This window comes from Triticum urartu, chromosome 2 (genome assembly GCF_003073215.2).
Source record: "Triticum urartu cultivar G1812 chromosome 2, Tu2.1, whole genome shotgun sequence".
In the NCBI taxonomy this organism is placed as follows: Eukaryota; Viridiplantae; Streptophyta; class Magnoliopsida; order Poales; family Poaceae; genus Triticum; species Triticum urartu.
In genome coordinates, this window is record NC_053023.1 from 76,895,385 (window position 1) to 76,914,574 (window position 19,190).

The 19,190-nt window shown below is 42.3% G+C and overlaps 2 protein-coding genes across 2 annotated transcripts; both read right to left on the minus strand.

Annotated features, from left to right (window-relative positions):
• Window positions 1-614: 614 nt before the first annotated feature.
• LOC125535920 (protein HUA2-LIKE 3-like) lies at window positions 615-13,325 on the minus strand. The gene is made up of 13 exons (XM_048698989.1): window positions 13,031-13,325; window positions 11,643-11,719; window positions 6,821-9,001; window positions 5,102-5,570; window positions 4,243-4,351; window positions 4,056-4,168; window positions 3,785-3,966; window positions 3,024-3,474; window positions 2,277-2,937; window positions 1,931-2,092; window positions 1,227-1,320; window positions 1,068-1,119; window positions 615-973 (listed from the first exon to the last, which is right to left on the minus strand). The coding sequence occupies exons 1-11, from the start codon at window positions 13,151-13,153 to the stop codon at window positions 1,274-1,276; spliced, it is 4,575 nt and encodes a 1,524-aa protein (XP_048554946.1). The 5' UTR covers window positions 13,154-13,325; the 3' UTR covers window positions 615-973; window positions 1,068-1,119; window positions 1,227-1,273.
• A 795-nt stretch (window positions 13,326-14,120) lies between these two features.
• On the minus strand, window positions 14,121-18,131 carry LOC125535921 (rhomboid-like protein 19). Its single transcript, XM_048698990.1, has 8 exons — window positions 17,959-18,131; window positions 17,288-17,412; window positions 16,837-16,897; window positions 15,880-16,046; window positions 15,671-15,782; window positions 15,386-15,588; window positions 15,123-15,254; window positions 14,121-14,549 (listed from the first exon to the last, which is right to left on the minus strand). Exons 1-8 carry the CDS (start codon window positions 18,001-18,003, stop codon window positions 14,450-14,452), a joined length of 945 nt encoding a protein of 314 aa, XP_048554947.1. The 5' UTR covers window positions 18,004-18,131; the 3' UTR covers window positions 14,121-14,449.
• Between the last annotated feature and the right edge of the window lie 1,059 nt (window positions 18,132-19,190).

Consider the following 19,190-nt stretch of genomic DNA (forward strand, 5'->3'; position numbering starts at 1 on the left):
CTCGTGCAGAGATTTTGTTTCTTTGACTCTATAAGAACTTAGTTGTAGTTTTCTTGTTTTTTAAGATGTATTGTACCATTAGAAGTTTGACAGTATCAATCCAGGGCCTCATTCGAAAATCCCCCAAAAAAAAACCTCTTGTATGTGCATCGTCCAGCAAAGACTACCATTCTCCTGCGACGAAAAGTTTTGGAGTGAATTTTGTATTTCATTTCAAAAACCGCCTAAAGCACCATTCTACAAACCTATACGTTGATAATGTGCTACTACCTCCATTTCTAAATATAGATCTTTTTAGATATTTTTCTAAGGACTACATACGGATGTATATAGACATATTTTAGATTATAGATTCCCTCATTTTGCTCCGTACAAGTCCATATTGAAATCTCTAAATGGGCGTATACTTAGGAACAAGTCCATATTGAAATCTCTAAATGGGCGTATACTTAGGAACGGAGGCAGTACTTTGGAAATCCAAAGAGATGCGGCTTTGCTTGAAAATGTTGTTCTCAAATGGTTTATCCTCGGGTGTAAATTTTAAACTATTGCTACTGGGATGTTTTTACAACAGTTTATCCCAGTTGAAAACCACATACAGTCAGACACCCGCAAAAAAGAACATTCTAGATTGTGGCCATATACAATGTCAGACAGTTTCAGTAAGGTGCTTGAAATGACAGTTGGATTACAAAAGGGATATTTGAATGGAAATCAATAGTGAAGAATTTCTCAACAACACAGTAGACTGTAAGGCTAACTAGATTGTTACAGAACAGCTCCACGCACCATTGAAGTCCCTTCCGTTTCTGCATTTGCAGAAGAATGGTGACATACATTTGTACAACCAGGGCCTGTTCCATCTCTTCTTTTGCAAAGAGATTTCATGCTAAGCCCGTCCCTGAATGGAGACAATGAAGATCCCCTTCACGGCCCACCAAAGGCAAAAAGAAAGAAAACTAAAATCTATAACCTGGAATAAAATTGCAACATAACGTGTCAGACAAGCAGTGTCCCCAAGCAACTAAACAGTGGTTTCTTCAGACGAAGTGGATTGAAAGATGTACCATTAAAATTGTCAGGAATTATCCCTCTTCTGGAAACCATTGTACTGTTAATCTGCCATGATAACACAGCTTGAGCATGAAACCAGGAACGTGCAGAAAACAGATGCAGTGGGGGCTGCTATCATTTCATTCTTATCATAAAAAAAGTGTGAGGAGTACCGCAGATGAGGCTCAGCATGGTCGAGACACAAAGCTTCTGCGGCCCTTCATCTATGGAATCTATCATTATTGTGTCTTCCATGCCTCCTCCAACCTGATTTTGCAATGAAGATTAACACATTCGTCTTGCAATGTTGCTACAACCAAAATAATACTCCCTCCGTCCCACAATATAAGACGTTTTTGCAAGCTATGTGCAAAAACGTCTTATATTATGGGACAGAGGGAGTAGAACACATGGCAAAAACAGTTGTCTTCTCTCATGTTTTGATGAGGCACAAAAATATTCACTTTTGACAAGACGCAATCTGAAGAACATGGGAAGTGCGCAAAGCACTGCTGGAGCAAACAAGAAGGTATCAAGTGGAAAACCATACTATGCTGAAAATTTAGAGAAGTATGATGTTAGAAACATATTTGTTGTAGGGGGTATGCAAAAAACAAATTCAGCAATGAATAATAGTGCCTACCGTTTTCTACTACTATGTTTTTTATACCACCTAAATGATTGAGGTTGAACATGAAATTTTACGTGTTTATAGACTGACCTCCACCTCTATGCATAGTGTATTTTTCTTTTAAACTTTTGGGCATGATATTTACATGGTTTTCACCAGTTTTGACCACAAGTTGGTTTCCACCAGGTATTTTCTCAAAGCAAACAGATACAACTCCTAAGAGCAAAGCGCAACATGAAAGCATACCTCCTTCATGGGACATTGGAGGCTCCATTGAATGTCTGGAGCCAGGAGGATACTTGGATCTCCTAGGCGGCATCGACCAGTCGGTGCATGGACCAGGTGGACCGTCCGATGGTCGCCCATGGTGGGAGGATGAAGCTTCAAAATGGTCAGGGTACGGGGGATCTGAACAATTGTAAAGATATTTCAGTCAATAAAAGGATATTTAATGGAACCAACTTGCTCAGTACCGAAGCCTAACACTGATTGTAACTGTCAATGGATCTGATATTCAAAAGAGAAGATAAATATGCAGGCATGCAGTTAGATGCAAAACTTCAAAATGCTGATAGCTAAACAAGAAATATACCTGGTCCAAAATGTGGAGGAAACCTTCCTCTATCCATAGATTCATGGTGCATTTGTCCTCTGTCATTGAAGTGATGCCCTCTATCATCATAGCGATATGCTCCATCGTCAAAGTGAGGACCTCCGGCATTGAAATGATGCCCTCCATCATCAAAGCGTTGCCCTCTATCGTCGAAGTGATGCCATCTATCATCAAAGTGATGTCTCCTATCGTATGGAGGGTGTCCTCTGTCATGTCCATTGTACTGATATCCCTCAGGATAGGGAGGATTACAATTCCAAGGTTGTGCTCTTTGTTGGTGTTCAGGTGGCATATATGGGAACTGATTCGGACCTGGTGGATGCGGTGGTGGTGGATGCGGTGGTGGTGGTGGCTGCAAATGGTATGCATTATTCGGAGGTGGTGGTGCTGGTGGACGGTGATAGTTATTTCCATGGGGCGGTACTGGGGGCCCAGAAAAATTTCCATGGGGTCCAGGAGGATGGAAAGGTGCGACAGGTGGTGGAGGCGGCGGTGGAGGCAGCGGTGGCGGCGGATGCATCTGGTTTGGATGCCCTGCACACCCAGAAGTATAGGGCGGTGGAGGCTGGAATGGAACCGCACAAGGATCCATGTTGCCTCGATTATTTGCAATAGAATGAGGGTGCTGATCTTGAACATTCTGCAAAGAATCATTAAGGACTCATTAGATTCACAATAATAAAAAATGCATAGTGGTCATATTATAAAAACAACAGAACTACATACTCTTAAAGTATCTGGCTCGACTCGATCAGGTGCCACATGCAATGCTCCTTGAACCTGTGAACCTTGAATGACAGGACACTGAGGGCGTGGTAGAGGTGGTGGAGATGATGGCAACGGGGGAGGAGTTGGAGGTTTGTCTTCAGGTAGTGGAGGAACAGAATTAACATTTTGACTAGTCGGTGTACACCTCGCAGCTGTTAGATCTGGTTGGCATGCAGAGCTAGCTTCCGCTTCAGATGATGGGGCTACATCTTCCATCTCAAGATCACCATTCACTTCTTCAAAGACAAGTCGATGCTTCGCCCCATCCAATTGAGAACCCTCCCCTTGCTCAGCACCAGTAGATTCATGTTCAGGAGTGACAGCTTCAAAGCTCCTATCCTCAGAGGAGCTTCCTTCCTCATCCAGCAGTTTCACGCAGATCAAATTTGGAAGATGGAAACCAGTATTGCTGCGAAGAATAATCTAATCAAGTAACCATACGAGGATAACACTAAACATATTCTTTAGTATAAAAAGATAATATAGCAGAGCTCAGCTTGCACATCGGCACTTGTCACACATACAGTGTTCCAAATTATGACCGATGTAAATATTTTTGCATGTTTTGAGTCTTCTAAACACCTTATAGTTCCATACTGCAGCCATACACCAATCAATGCCCCCGTTTTTTACTAAATATGCTTGAGGATTTTTATATTTGCCTCAGCTGTACACCCACCGACCCACGGGACCTTAGAAATGCAAAACGAGAGCTATACCTTCCATATTCATCTACAAGCATTCCTTCATTATCCCGTAAAGGGTCATTCAGAGCTCTCTCTGTCCCTGAATGACGACGAGAGGTCCCAAATGATGCTTCATTAAGAGCTTCAAGCTCCTTAATATGATGACGAATGATGTATTCTGAAAGCGTTTTCCTCTCAAGCCAGAGTTTCAAAACCTAATCAAAGACACACAGCCATGTGAAAAAAAGTAAAACAACACTACATTATGGTCTCCCATAATTAGGGCACTGAACAAAAAACTTGCCTTAAGACATTGTCTTCGATTCTCCCATGCAGAATTTCCAGGAGGTGCAGAAGCATATAGTATTCGTGGCAGGACTGCTTGGATAAGAGAAGGATAGGCATCTCCAACTCCACCTAGAAGATGTATGAAAGTAGCTTGAAAAGGTGTATCCAAAAAATGCTGAGAACACAGAAAACTATGCGAGTACCTTTCTGATTGCGACAGCACTGGATTATTGAATCAACAAGGAAGAACAGGTCCACCCTTTTGTATAAATTTGATTCTTTTTCCAGGCGTTCGATGATGACATCCATTACCTAGATTCTCAAACCAAAACAAAGGTTCAACCGCATTGATTGGCCCAATGGCCATAAAACAGTATAATCTTTCACATGTAAAACTGAAACTGGCCATGGACAGGGGTGTGTGGAAATTAGCTATCCACGTGCCAAAACCATGAGTTGGTGTCGAGATCTTTTGGGTTTCAACTCTAGCCTACCCCAGCTTGTTTGGGACTAAAAGGCTTTGTTGTTGTTGTTCTTGTTGTATAAAACTGAAGGCTACAAGTGTCGTTCTGTACTCCCAATTTTAGGAGAAGTGTATTCATTACTAATTTCTAACTTATGTCGTGTGCATATCATTTTGTGTCACATTAGAGGTATGTACTAAGGAAATGGCTCCCCATACCAACGGTTTGTTTCTCAAAATAGAAGCAAAACCTACTTCATCTTTGTTCCTCTAAATAGAAGCAAAATCTGCATTCATCGGTGTAGAAAGCTAACAACCAAAAGATACATCTATATTCCTCATTGTAGAAAGCTAACAACAAAAAGATACATCCACATTTCTCATTGCAGAAAGCTAACAACAAGAAGATACCGCAATCAGGCTAAGTAATTAATCAAAAGATGGACAAACCATAGACCAAAGAAAAGCTACCAAATCTACAACTACAAGCATTCAAGCAAGTACATGTTTTTTATCGCAGCTAAGTAAGCAACACACTGTCCAACATAACTATGCTTGTAAATTAGAAGTGCAGACTGAAAGAGAATGAATGATCTAACCTCCCCAGCAATGCCATGCTTAGCACAATCCAGAGCGAGACGTGTTGCACGGGCTATACATTCTTTTGTTCTTGTTAATGTACCTAGGAAATTTTCAAAGGCCCTCCGTGCTGACCTGGCTTCATCATGACCTGCTGGTTTGTTCAAGCTCTTCTGTTGTATGTTATCAGAAAGAATCTTACCACTAGTCTGCTGAGTATGAATCCTATCTGATGCAGGCCTTATTATAGTATTTGAAGGTGAACACCGGCCACCTGATCCTTCCTTAACTGAAGGTATATTCACGGAAGGTTCAGAAATAACATTGGAATCTAAAAAACTGTCTATGAAAGAAGTTGGTTGAGAGAATTTCTGAGCATGTGCAGCAGCAATAAGTCCTTTCATAGGCATCGGGTCAGGAGATAAACCAATATCCTTCATGTTAATTTTGTGGTCCGGTTCTCTCAGTGCCGTTGCTGAAGAACCATGCCTACAAGATGAACCAATGAAACTGATGTGAAGCCTATTCAAGTGATCGACATAAGACTTCAATAGATACAAGTAAGAAATAACAAAAAAATGATCTATTTGATCCTTCATACAATAGTCCCATATATCACTGTTTCAGAAGCCACCTGGACTAAATAAAGACTTTTCACATCAGCAAGAATAGCTTCTTTAGCATGTTCCCCACAAATTTTAAACTGCTTGCAGAAGAATGATTTACACACACATATTATAAGAAGTCACCTAGACTTAAGAAAGATGTTTTATATCAGCAAAGAGTAGCTTGATTAGCATATTCCATGCAAATTTTAAACTGCTTGCAGAAGAATGAATTACACACATAAATTGTACTCCCTCTGTCCCATAATATAAGAACGTTTTTGACACTACACTAGTGTCAAAAACATTCTTATATTATGGGACGGAGGGAGTATTACTTATACAGATGAATATGTTCATTTGAGATAAGATAGGAAGACTGAACCAACAATCCATAATATCACCCATAGATGCCAAATATTAGAAGAGGCCAGCGTTCCCACATTTGGATAGTAAACTTTGGCATCCATGTGCTTCAAACTAAACGCCCCCCACACAGACTTGTGTGTATTATTCTAACCCAATGAAGCAGCTCCCACTTATACTTCTATACTACTGGATACTGTTGAACATATACTCCCTCCAGTCACAAACAAGTGACATTTTGGAAACTGAAAGTTCTCAAACATATATTTAACCCTTAATTTCTATTGCTATATGCTTATAGGATCAAGTAAAATTATGATGTTCGATTGCACATATCGAACACCATTGTTTAATTTCACTGGATCAGTGTGGTACTGAATTAGTGTGGTGACTGAACTGGCACAATAAATCAAGTTTAAGGTATATAATCAGCATCCATCTTTATCTACACAAGACCTTCAATCATGTTTGCATAATTCGCTTGCAAAAAGGTGCAGAAAAAAGAATACATGCAATATGTACTATTGCATTATAACATATTTACATGTGCACAATAAACTGAGTGATTCTTTGAAGTGAATAATAGCAGACTACATGGAAGGGGCTATGCTGGAACACATAATTTTGGGGGCAGGAACAATGTTAAAATGGAAAACACAAGATACCCAAGATTGCTGGAATTAGTTAATTAAGGTAAAGACGTACAATATACTACCTAGGCAGAAAATAGTGTGTATGTATCTAAGAAAAAGAAAATAGAAGGCTTACGCTTCAAATGCTCGGGCGCCTGCAACATTCTGGCTGCATGTAACTTTAGTAACCAACGAAGAGGCACTTGTCCTGTCACCCACACTGACTGTTGGTTCAGCCAAAACTGTCTTATTTTGTGGCTCGGAATTGGAATCGTGATTAGCACCTGGCACAACAGTCTTTGCATGGCTAAGTGGATAAGCAGATCCATCAATATTTTTACTAAAATCTCGACTAGAATTACCAATTGGATCCGGGAGCTCATTTGTACTTACTTTCCCCATAGGCAACTGATCAAACTTAGATACAAAGGCAGCCTCTTTCGACTCCAAGGAGCAGGCTGGAGAATTTCCACAGATATCATCATCGTCCCTGGTGCTAACTTTGTCTTTTGGAAGATCATGATTGCCACCGTTTGTCAATTCCAGTGAAACAGAAGACGGGGAGTCCTTGTTTAATATGAATGGTTGTGACATACACTTTAGGCCAGTTGGGGTATCTAAAGAAAGTACTGGTGAACATATTTCCGGGCCTTTAGTTGTTGCAGATCTTGGACTTCTGACAAGTGCATCTGCAGAGTTATTAAAAGGAGAGCTTCCTATCGACGCTGTGCAAGGCTTCAGGATACACTCTGGCTTATTCACTTCAGGCAGATTACCAGTAGTTTCAGCAGCATTAGCAGACATAGCCTCTAAGGCACGATGGAGACGTTTAGATGGAGGTAAAGCAGCTTCTCCATCTAACGTCAAAACCTTTGATTGATACTCTTTGTCCTTGCAAGCAGTCTGAACCTCTCCTGATGCAGACGGGTCTACTTTGAGTGAAGGATCTATGCCAGGAAGCACCTCCTCAGCTAAATGGTCATTTCCCGATGCCAGCAGTGGGTCTACTTTGGGTGAAGGATCTATACCAGGAAGCACCTCCTCAGCTAAATAATCATTTCCTGATGCCAGCAATGGGTCTACTTTGGGTGAAGGATCTATGCCAGGAAGCACCTCCTCAGCTGAATGATCATTTCCCGATGCCAGCGATGGGTCTACTGTGGGTGAAGGATCTATGCGATAGGGGACATCATCAGCTGGATGATCCTTTCCCACTGTTGAAGACAGGTCATGTTTATAACATTCATCTACAGGTATAGCCAACTCTATTTTGTTATCAGAAATATCAAGCTCATCAACCATGGAGTCCTCCAGCTGGGGTCTTCCCATTCGAACCCGTGCCCTTTTCACTAATGGCAAGTGGTCATCTCCGTCTGACTTATTGACTTCATTCCCTGAATTTGGAGAATCTGGCAGGTTTCCACATGAATTAGGCTGCAATTCTTCATCCATATTTGGTACCACACTGCTGATAGAATTATTAACATCATTGGTGTCCAGGCTTCGCTTTCTTTTAAAAGTAACTGTTGTACTCGTGGAAAGATCTTGTGTCCCATCCAGATTATCTTCTTTACCCATGACAGTTTGACATACTTCAACATTAAGATCACTTTCTATATTTGCAGCAGAACTCAAATTGTTCTCATAATTACCATTCAGAGAAGCTCCAGATTGACTTGAGGTGCCTCGACCGCAATTGAACAGCATAACATCCTTCGTAGCTGAAAGGAGATCCGATTTAGGTTTGTCATCACCTATACATTTAAGCCGAGAAGAGCCTTCCTGCCTATCATCAGTGGTCATATCAACAGGAGGCAGATTGAGACCATTCGGCCCACAAGAATCCCGAGTCCTATGATCAGCACCTAATGAACTTCTTGGCCTCCGTGGGGAAGTAAGATTACGGTGAGTGCAAGAACCTAGTTGCAGAGCATTACTTCTCCTCTTCTTTGAAAATGAAGTAGCAGGCTCATCAGGTGCAGAGTTCACAACACAGTGTTCACTCTCCAATGCAGCAATATTAGACCCAGGGGCACTGGCCATGCTGTGATCCATGGAAGAGGCAGGATTAGCCTCGAGCTTGTTATCATTGGCCAAATCAGAACCTTCTTCGGGACCTCCAGTGTCCAAACTGCTGCTATTGTTGGCAGGGGCCAACCCGCTCTTATTATTGTCCTCGTTCTTCATAGAATCAAAAATTTCCACTATTTCCTTAACTGCTTTGACAAAATCTGCTCCTTTCCCATGTCGTTTAACAAGTAGAGATTTCTTTTTCTCTTCAGTGAACGCCTCAAGATCAGCATAATTGCAGAAAGCACTACAACATTAAAAAATAATGTCAGAGCGAACATTTAAACATCTGGAATCAAGAATACTGGATTGAGAGTAAAACGTGCAAACATGATAGCCATCATGGCGCGACTGATGTGAGTTACAAACATCTCAGGTTGAGATCGCTCATTACCAACAATTCCTACCATTACATAATTAGATTTTAAGATGGCAGTGGAGGTGTCTTTGGCCTAGTGGTGGGAGCAAAGGTGTTTGTTGCAATCAACTTAACTTCAATCCCTAGCACCAACAAGGTGTGCCGCATTTAACAGGAGTACACATGTGTGTGCTTCAAGAGTGTGTTCCCACTTTGAGTGGGGGTGTGAAATCTAATATATTAAGCGTCGCGTGAAGGGCGGCCAACCAGCTATGCCACATGGCACAAGCTGGTTGGCCGCGGTGAAAAAGCTATTGGGATATTATTTTTAGATGGAGGTGAGGGATTTTTATAAATGTTTTTTTTTCCTTTTTAGATGGAGGTGATGACCCCACACATTTTTTTAAATGAAGAGCTACGCAAAGTGGTGCTCGCTGGTAGGCTGCGTTGATGATTTTTCTTTTCTTTTCTTTTTTACTTCTTTTTCAAGACGGATGTGAGGATTTGTTTTTAATAATGTTTTTCTAGCTGGAGGTGAGGACTCCGTCTATTTTTTAAATGAAAACGTGCGCACAACTTTCTCTCAAGCAGCGCCACAGGGTGGCGCCCCAACCACTAGTCTAATATATTCATAGCATGTGTAGAAGATGTGCATGCATGTGTGTGCATAGGAGTGGTGTGATAGAATGATGATTCCTCCCCTTACAGTGCTTCCGTGCTATGCCACCTACGTACATAAACGCAAGCAGAAGGCTACAGAAGATGACAAAATTGACAAATGACAATTTTGTGGCATGGTACATGCATCTTATAACAATTTTTTGAATTGTTTTCATGACTTCTTGATGGTGGTTCATCCGTGTGTGGGTTGTCTGTGTGCACCTTGTACTCTACAGAAAGATTTTTAGGGCTCTTTTGATTCAAAGAAATTCTCCATAGAGCTTTTTGAGGATTTGAATGCTTAGAAATTTTTCTACGTAGCCTGTTTGATTTGTAGGATTAGAATCCTTAGGGAAAATTCCACTCTAGTTGGGAGGAAAATTTCCATCCACTCCAACCTCTTTGTACAATTAAACACTCTTTGATTCGCAGGAATTTCAAAACATAGAAATAGGAAACTGGAGTGGCATGGCCTTGTCCCTGGGTTATGGTGGAGCAAGTGTGCACATGACTTGTTTCTGTGCCAAAAACAAAAAAAATAAATAGTGCTAAAAACAAAAAAATAAATAGTGCCAAAAACAAAACAAAATAAAGAGTGCCAACAACCCTGATTCTAATGCCAGATTTATTTCCAAGAAAAGATTTTACACCATTACATTTCCATGACAATGATTAAAACACAGTGCATAAATGGGAACTATTATGCCGGCCCTGATTATATCTACATACGAAGTTGCCATTTCAATCCTTTTGCGTTGCCCCAAAAGCAACATAATTTTGATTATGAGCGTGTATTACCTTCCAACCTATGAGACAGACCATGCCAGCACCAACACATCCCAAAATAGGAAAATTCGACAGAACTTAACCAGTGTCACATCCGCTAGCCTCAAGTTCTTTACTGCACTGTACTTATATCATCGTATAACTATTTATCATTTGGGACACCCTTTATGTTAACAAATTATCATTAGTCTCTCTTGGAACTTGGAAGTTCCTGTGTTCTTAGCATTTCGACTAAAACTGTGCATCTATTAAAAATCATAGGGATCAAGTACTTCAGAGATATCGTCCCCTTGATTTTACTGAATTGCAATTTACTGATTCTAACTTGCCCGTTAACTCATTAAGTTTTTCAGGCTCCTCATGTAAGCTACTGTAAGATTGTGTGGCAACCAAAGAGATGCTTTATCAAGATAACACAAACAGGTACATGATTAGAACTTACAACAACTAAACTTGAGTGCTGCAAGGAAAATACTTGTACCCATCCCAGGAACTCCTAAAAGTCTATGCTAAAAAAAACATAAAGTGTATGATAGTACACTGTCCTTATCATAAATAAGTTCCCCAGATTTACACTGGTATGCCCACAGCATATTGCTGAATCAAAAAATAATGTTTATAGTTCTCCATAATAGCTAGAACAAGCTTTTGATTACGTAAACAAACACAGTCCAAAAGCAGACACCTTGAATGACCAAAAAGCCCAAAACCCATCATGCGGTCATCGTGACAGGAACCATCTACTGGGCACTTACACAAATAACAGATTCATGTAGAAACAACGCATGGCTTACATGTAAATAGACAAAAGCTAACATAGACATACTCATTGTGTTCATCGTCACAAAAGAAAATAGATGAATTATCAAAATAAAAATATATACCATGTCTTCTCATATCTCATGCAGTAAGTAGTAACTAGTAACAAGAGGACAAAGAGCTAAACTATTGTAAAAATAATCGAAAACTAACATGAGAAGCTATTTGATAGTTTGGCACGAGCAAATGGTGCATATAGTAAAATATGCATCAACCAATAATTGTCAATTCGTAAGGACAATCTTAAATACAAAGTAGAACTTACATCTCTTTAGTTCCATAAAAGTAGACCAGCAACTTCTTTTTAGTTGAAGGAAGCCCCCATTTCTGCGGCTCGCTAATCTGTAACAGTATGGATATCCGTAAATCAAGTGCTCATTATGATTCCTGTGATCTTTCAGTTTCAATTCAAGCAAATATCAGTGCCCCAAAACACAGCTTTTCAGACTAAACAAGCCAGACCAAGGAATGGAACATCACAGCTCCACATAGGCTGCCTATGGCATTAAGGCCCGAATCACCAAGGAGCTAAATTAGTATATGCGCAACTTCAACATAGATAACGAGAGCCGTGCTAGGTTGTGGCACATTCATACGTGAAGAGGGTCCAAGGATCTCCCAGTTGTCTTTATACTATATTCTCATGGTCAGGACTCAGGACAGAGAACATGAACAATCGCTGCCAAACCTTCATGGACCTATATAACAATCACATCCAGCTGCTGAGGAGGCCAATTTAAGGAGATCAACCATTCAGGAAGCATATCGGAGCTAATGACATAAATTACCCAATAGCGAAGAACCATTTGAAACATCATATAGTTAATCTGGCACATGTAAAAACTAACAGCATCAGTTAGCTGCACCTATTCTAGTTGCAGAAACATCATAACAACTCGATCTAAACAACAGGTTCTCGTTTACTCATACAAATTAATCCGGAAAAAAGATGGCATTCTCCTTTACCAACCAGGTTACCGCCATCTTCCACCCAGCTACCAAAACAGTTGGATAATCACATTAATAGACTATAGTGATTCCATCATAAAGGCAGTACACTTACACGTGATCTCGCAAAATGGAGCGCTAAGATTAATCCCAAGAGAACTATTTATCAACCTCACCATCATGTCCCGAAACAAAAACAAAAACTAACCAAGCTCGGCTGCCTGACTCCAAACAGATCGAGACTCCATGAAGCCCCCAACTGCCAGATGGGTGAAATCTGAACTGCAACAACCATTCGCTAAACCTCACTAGAATCAAGACTTGGGAAACGCATGAACTCACAGTACCAGATCGTAGTTTGGTGCATCGATTTAGCAGGAACCTCAGGCAAAGAACAAAAGGATCTGCATACGGCTAACCACCAACTGCCTCCATGGTCTCAGAACCCTAGACATGCCAGGCCTCGCTAGGATCGGCACTATTATAGCCACGAAAACAGAAAGGGTCACGAAATCAGCGTTAGCAGCTACCTGTAGACCTCGTTTGTTACTGCGAGTCATGGCGGTACAGTGCAAAGAAACTACTATCTGACCGAACCCTAAGCAAGCTCCCCAACCCACAGCATGATTCGTCGAACCCTAGGTCATCCAGACCACTTGGGGAGCCCCAGATCAGAGAGAAGGAGCGAGGGGGCGCACAACTCACCATGGCCGGCCACGCCGGGTAGCCCTTGAGCTTGGCGAGCACGAGGTCGCCGACCTTCCACTGGGCCGCGGCGGCGGCGGCCGCGGCCGCGGAGGAGGCGCGCTTCTTCCGGGTCGGCGCCATCGCCGACGCCGCTCCCGCCCGCCCAGAACCGGCGGCCAGAGGGCGCGTCCGCTGCGGCTAGCGGGCCAGGGGGCGGAGCTGCCGCCGGGCGCTGGGGCGCGCGGAGGGCCCTCGTATGGGCTCGGTGGCGGGGGGGGGGGGGGGGGGGGGGAGGGGGGGGGGGGGGCCGGGGGGCATGGAGCGCGGCCGGAGGGGGGGGGATGGGGGAGGCGGCTTGGGCTCGGAGATTTTTCTCTTTTTTAATTTGTTTTTCCCTTTTCTGTGTTTCTTTCCCCGTTTCGCTGCTGCCTGCTCTGGTTTCGTGTCTCTGCGGGGTTTGTTTGGTCTGGTTCGGTTTGGTGGTAGGAAGGAGGGCTCGAACACGTGAAAGGGCTTGGTCGGCGATGGGCCTGGGCTCACTGGGCTTTCGTGGGCTTATGAGGTTCTGCACGAATGGTGTGTCGGCAAAGTCATGTCAAAGTCAGATCACTCGCTTGTTCTAAAGTAAAAAAACTTGATCACTCGCCGTAATGACAAAACCTATAGCCGTAAATAAGTAAAGTTTGGAAATAACCCATTTCAATTCCACAGACGCGTACGCAATGTTACAACATGCTACACATACCGCATACACATAATAAATTGCACTCATGAAGTGTGAAATTGACCGGGGCAGCTCGAAAATTCTTCGATGCAAAAATAAAAACCAAAAGAACTCGAAGAAATCTTACTTACGTATGTGTTGGACATGAGGGTCTGAATCCGAGTAGGTGAGCTGGGGCTGGTAGTTCCCATACAAGTGTTTCTCTTTCTTATCTTATGGAAAATAAACTTTATTATTTTACCACACTCAGTAGCATTATGTCATTTACCAATCACTACCAATTTAACTCACCACAACACCTTCTAAGACCGCCATCGGTCATCTCGCACTCGCGGCAATCATAATTCAAGCAGATAGAATCAAACGGATCGACAAACAAACCAATGCGGCAACTCATTCATGCTCAAGGAAAGCCTCTGGCTGGGCCTCAAAAATGAAAAGCGAAAAACTCTCAGCAGTCAGTGCGCGGCTAAATTGTGCTAACAAACATGATGCTATCATTGCACAGTTCGGCATATGGTTCCCTAAATCAGTAAAATCACACATTCTCGCATCACCACCTCCCCTAGAAGCACTTACAGATGGATATAAACTAGGGAATAGAAAGAGCTCGCGGCCGAACCAACGATGCTCCCTTGTCCTCCAGACAACGTCACTTGGGTAACGCAGCACCGGGAATTCACAACATTTGGCAGGTCGTCTTTGTAGAAGGCTCAAACTTTGTCGGATGCGTCAAGAGACGTGCTCTCTGTACTCTTGACCGCGGCCAGCTTCTCAGCCAATCTTTGCTCCAGTGCCCTTTGACCCCTTTCCCTGCAGTGAGATCAACACAACCAAGTGAGATCGAGTACACTACTAGCACATATGCACATATGCATTTCTTGTGACTTGTTCTCGAGTACACTACTACTCCCTCCGTTCCAAAATATAAGTCTTTTTAGATATTCCAATATGGAATACATACGAAGCAAAATGAGTGAATCTACACTCTAGAATATGTCTATATACATCCGTATGTAGTCCATATTGAAATCTCTAGAAAGACTTCTATTTACAAACAGAGGGAGTGGCATATATGCATTTCTTGCAGCAACCGAAGCACCAAATAGGGCTATTAGTTACTGAACCGAAAGACCCAAAACTAAGAATATCGCAATCAGTTCAAACGGGATGGCGTAACAACATAGATTCCACAAGCTCACAAACTGCATGCACAAAGTATAAATAATCCTAAAGGAGTGACTGTCTCAAAACATAAATCCAATATTCACTTGAGCATTGCCTATGTGTGATAATTAACAAAGATACAGAGGGGAAGTACTGAAGGGTTGCAAAGACTAGTTTGTGTGAGCAAGGGTTACTTGAGAACAAGTCACAAAAACTAACCTCCTCCTGTTTGCCTCAGTAGAATCTGAACCCGGCAATGATGACGTTTCCAATGTCTGACCCCGGTCTGCCCTATCAGATCTTCCACAAAGAAGCCTATGGAATATTGTGGCTATTGGATCCAGAACTGGTCTGCATATTTTTAATAAATTAATCAAAATATGAAGGCTATCAAATCCAGAATTTGGCTATGTTTTTATAAATTAGTCAGGAAATTCAACCGTAAACTATCTTAGTATTATATAAAGGGGAAGCCGTAATACCTCAGAATTGCAGGGAAGAAACTTGAGAAAGAGAACTCCTCGCTTGGATCCCCTTTCAGGCCTGTCTCTAGCCTCTTTTGGAAGTAACGCAGGTAAATCCAACTCATATAAATGCCAAACAGTATAACTGGGAGGTAAGATACCAAGTCCTTCATGAAGAAGCTTACAACAACGGAGATCAGTGCAATAAGTGATGGGATCCACTGAGTAGGGACAAAAATAAACATGTCAAGTCAGACGATAACATCAAACAGAGTTATTTTATTAACAGTACCAGTTACAGACCTTTCCCTTAATCTTCAGCACGAAAAGATTAAGCTCCATCTCTGGCATAAGTTGCTTGATGCCCACCAGCAATCCTGACAGAACCCCATAGAAACCAGAAAGAGGAGTGTAGCTGAGAAATGAAACATTAAGAAAAACTCGTCAGTTTACCCAATACAGAACATCGAATCAGACGTGCTCGGACACTTCTATAGAAGTAGAATACTTACAGGTAGCTCTCTTGTTGTGTTACGTAGTACACAGCAATAGCAGTTACGAAGACACACATTGAAGTTGAGAAGTTGACAATAAAAACGAACTTTGATAACTCCTTTGTGCCCCATAAAGGCTCTAATAATTTCCCAAATAAAAGAAGACCAATGATGCTGATAATCACCTGTAAGCACATTAACCATGTGAATTTGAGGGGGCTCGATTAAATATGAATGGTTTAAGTCTTATTAAAATAGTGCACTTGGCAGCTGGGGAGCAAGGAAAGGCGAATCTACAGATATGATAGTATATTTTATTTAATATATAGACACCAATATGAAATCTGATCACATGGTCCAGAGCAAACAAAGATAAAGGAGAGCGCTACTCGCTGTCACTCCCAAACAAGCTCAACATGATCCTGAAGTTAAGGCGCATCTGCAGAAAGTATCTCAGGCAAGTACTATAGATAGCTCACTGTACATCCGTGCCATACACTGCATATGTGTTATCATCACTTCTCACAGATATTTCCACTCAATTGATTTTACGACTGTTGCTCAGCATAAATGAAGATTAAACTATGATTTAATTCATGAGAAAAACTTCCCAATCTATAACCAGAGACATTGCAACCATACCCTGATTCACTCCCTATCCAAATTTCACCAAATTAATTACTAGTTTGAGTAAGCGCATTCCTTTTCATAGCTAACCATCTAAAAGCTTTGCCACCTCGTCTACATATTTTGGAGAAGGCAATCTCTCACACGGTGGTAAATAGATCTTTACTTCACATACAGTTACTTTAGTTGCCGTAGTTCTTACTTATTTTCATTTCAGGGAGATTTAATTTCAGTAATCTTCCATAAAATTAATTAGAGGACACATACCAAGTGCTAAGATGATTACAAAGCATACAAAAGAACAAATAAAAACTCTGTGCCTTGACAAAGATGAGAGGAAGAACTTACCCCTGGAATGGTTTGCTCGACATAGCCAGCAGTTATCAAGTTCCAGGCGAAAGGGATTGTCCTGAAGAAAAAATAAATTAATCAAACAATTCCAAAGAAAATAGAAGCATGATCAAGTATGCCAAACATCTAACATGTTCAAGTTATACAGGGTAACACCTCAAAGGCATGCTTAACATTCATTGCCTTCTTAAGGAAAAACTACGGGTAACTTCATTTCAGAACAAGCAAGATAGGTAGCTTTAATTTTGTGTGCACCAGATGTAATAATGAATACAATGATGCAATCTAGAGGTTAGAAAATATACGACTTAATTACTGACTAGAATGCATGGCACCGCACTCACAAACTATCACCACTGTGCCAAAATTGCATTTAAAACTGGCACTCTAGATGGGCGTGCTGACTAGCTGTACTAAAGTGCAACAAAGATCAGTTTGCGTTGGCTACCTTGCAGGGATAAGCGCGAGATAGTTGACGGCCGATGGGAACAGCTGGACCAAGAGGTGCACGAGAAGCAATATGACGGCGAGGCCCTTGCAGAGCTTCGTGTACCCTCTGAAGAAGCTTCCACCCTGCATTGTGATAAACGCGGCATCTGTCAGGACGGCTCAAGATGTACAGTGACAAGTGTTTCACGTGTAATTCAGCTACCAGGCCTTTCCTCAATACAAAACCAAACAAAAATCAGCTACCAGGCCACATCCGAGGCATACAAATCTGTTAAAACTCCGGGCAAGAGCAAACAAATCCACATGAGACCACCAAAGGTGGCTTGGAAACAGCATGATGCAGGTATTTCTTTCTCTGGCATTGGTGCGGACAGGGAGCTGGTGAACGGATTCAGCTATCCAACTCTAGAACCGTTGCCGAGATCCGCGCACCCCAACTCAGCCACGCGTTTACAAACGAAGCGCGTCACAGGCTCGACAAACGCATCGCCCCCGGAATTCCACGGCCAGCATCTCGGCGACGTGCTCCGGGGGAACACGAAAGGGGCGTCGACGGGTGCTAGGGACGCGCCCCGTGCCACACGGCAGGCACGAGAGGCGCCCGGGCCGAAGGATCTAGAGGCGTTCGCCGCACCAGATCTGGAGAGAGGGGGGGGAGGAGGTACGTACCCCGGAGGGGAGCGACGGCGCCGGAGGGGAGACGCTGCTCATCATCGTGGCGGCCGCCGCCCGACGAGATCCGCCGATCCGGAGCGCGCTGCGGCCGCAGTGCGCACGCAGTGAGGGGAGGGGGGGGGGGAGTGGAGCGGGGGGCACGCAAAGGTTTGATGGGTTTGGGGATCGATCGTTAGGTCCGTGGGGTCGACTGGCTTTCGGGGTACTCTCCCTGCTGCCTCCTCTGGCTTGGCTTGGCTTGGCTCGAACACACTAGTTCGACACGAGATAAATGAGGTTTTTTATGTCAAGACAAGAGAATATCACATGAAAATCAAATTTGAAAAAACTTCATGAAAACCATGTTTGAAAAGTTTTGAAAAAATCTCAAAAGAAAAATCAAGATGTTAAGGCAGTGATGTTTGGTGAGTTTGGAGGTTGATATAGTGCATTCGGTGGTGGCAGTCCTGCATTCAAATACTTCCACCCCTCTTGTTATGATCTGACTCAGCACGGTACTTACAAAGTTGCGATGTATAATATCACCATGCCTCGTGATTTTCTTCTGTGATCAACCTCTCCAGATGCTTGCCTTTCAGTAGTCGATGGTCCTCCTACATGCTTCTGGTACAAAGGTGGTTCATTTGAGGGCTCACACATGACCTCCCGTTCAGACTAGTGCTTCCAAGGATAGGTAATGTTTACATGTAACGTTTACTTTGAGAAGCATGGATCAATCACCTGCATAGGATGATTTCTGTCATTCCTATAACATCACACTACATGTAGCGTTTACTTTGAGCAGCATGGATCAATCACCTGCATAGAATGATTTCTGCTATTCCTATAACATCACACTACATGTAGCTTTACGTTGAGCAGCATGGATCAATCACCTGCATAGGATGATTTCTGCCATTCCTATAACATCACACTACATGTAGGTGTGGAATGCCTGATTTCTGAATTCTTTTGCATGTATATGTTTGTTTGTGTGTGCCTACTACTACGTCACCTACTAGAAATAGTCCATAGTTTTGATTCCTTCTTGACCTCCTTTCTGATCTTCGGGTAGATGTTAACTGGCCATCCATCTAACTTAGTTTATTTGTTATAGTACTTCTTTTTGTTGTAGTAACTTATCATGATACGCCTATGTGTCAACCATCGTTAGAATTGGCAACTCTGCAACCTTCAATATGTATTTCCTGATGTCATAGGAGTCTGGTTAAACCTCAAATTGGAAT

Excerpts from the sequence above, each read along its gene's own strand:
- LOC125535920 (XM_048698989.1), bottom strand. The coding sequence starts at position 13,153 with ATGGCGCCGACCCGGAAGAAGCGCGCCTCCTCCGCGGCCGCGGCCGCC. Across the intron at positions 9,002-11,642 it reads TTTTATGGAACTAAAGAGAT|TGCTTTCTGCAATTATGCTG; the intron begins GTAAGTTCTACT and ends TTAATGTTGTAG. Across the intron at positions 2,938-3,023 it reads TCGAGCCAGATACTTTAAGA|AATGTTCAAGATCAGCACCC; the intron begins GTATGTAGTTCT and ends GATTCTTTGCAG.
- LOC125535921 (XM_048698990.1), bottom strand. The coding sequence starts at position 18,003 with ATGATGAGCAGCGTCTCCCCTCCGGCGCCGTCGCTCCCCTCCGGG. Across the intron at positions 17,413-17,958 it reads CGCCGTCGCTCCCCTCCGGG|GGTGGAAGCTTCTTCAGAGG; the intron begins GTACGTACCTCC and ends ATCACAATGCAG. Across the intron at positions 16,047-16,836 it reads TCGAGCAAACCATTCCAGGG|GTGATTATCAGCATCATTGG; the intron begins GTAAGTTCTTCC and ends ATGTGCTTACAG.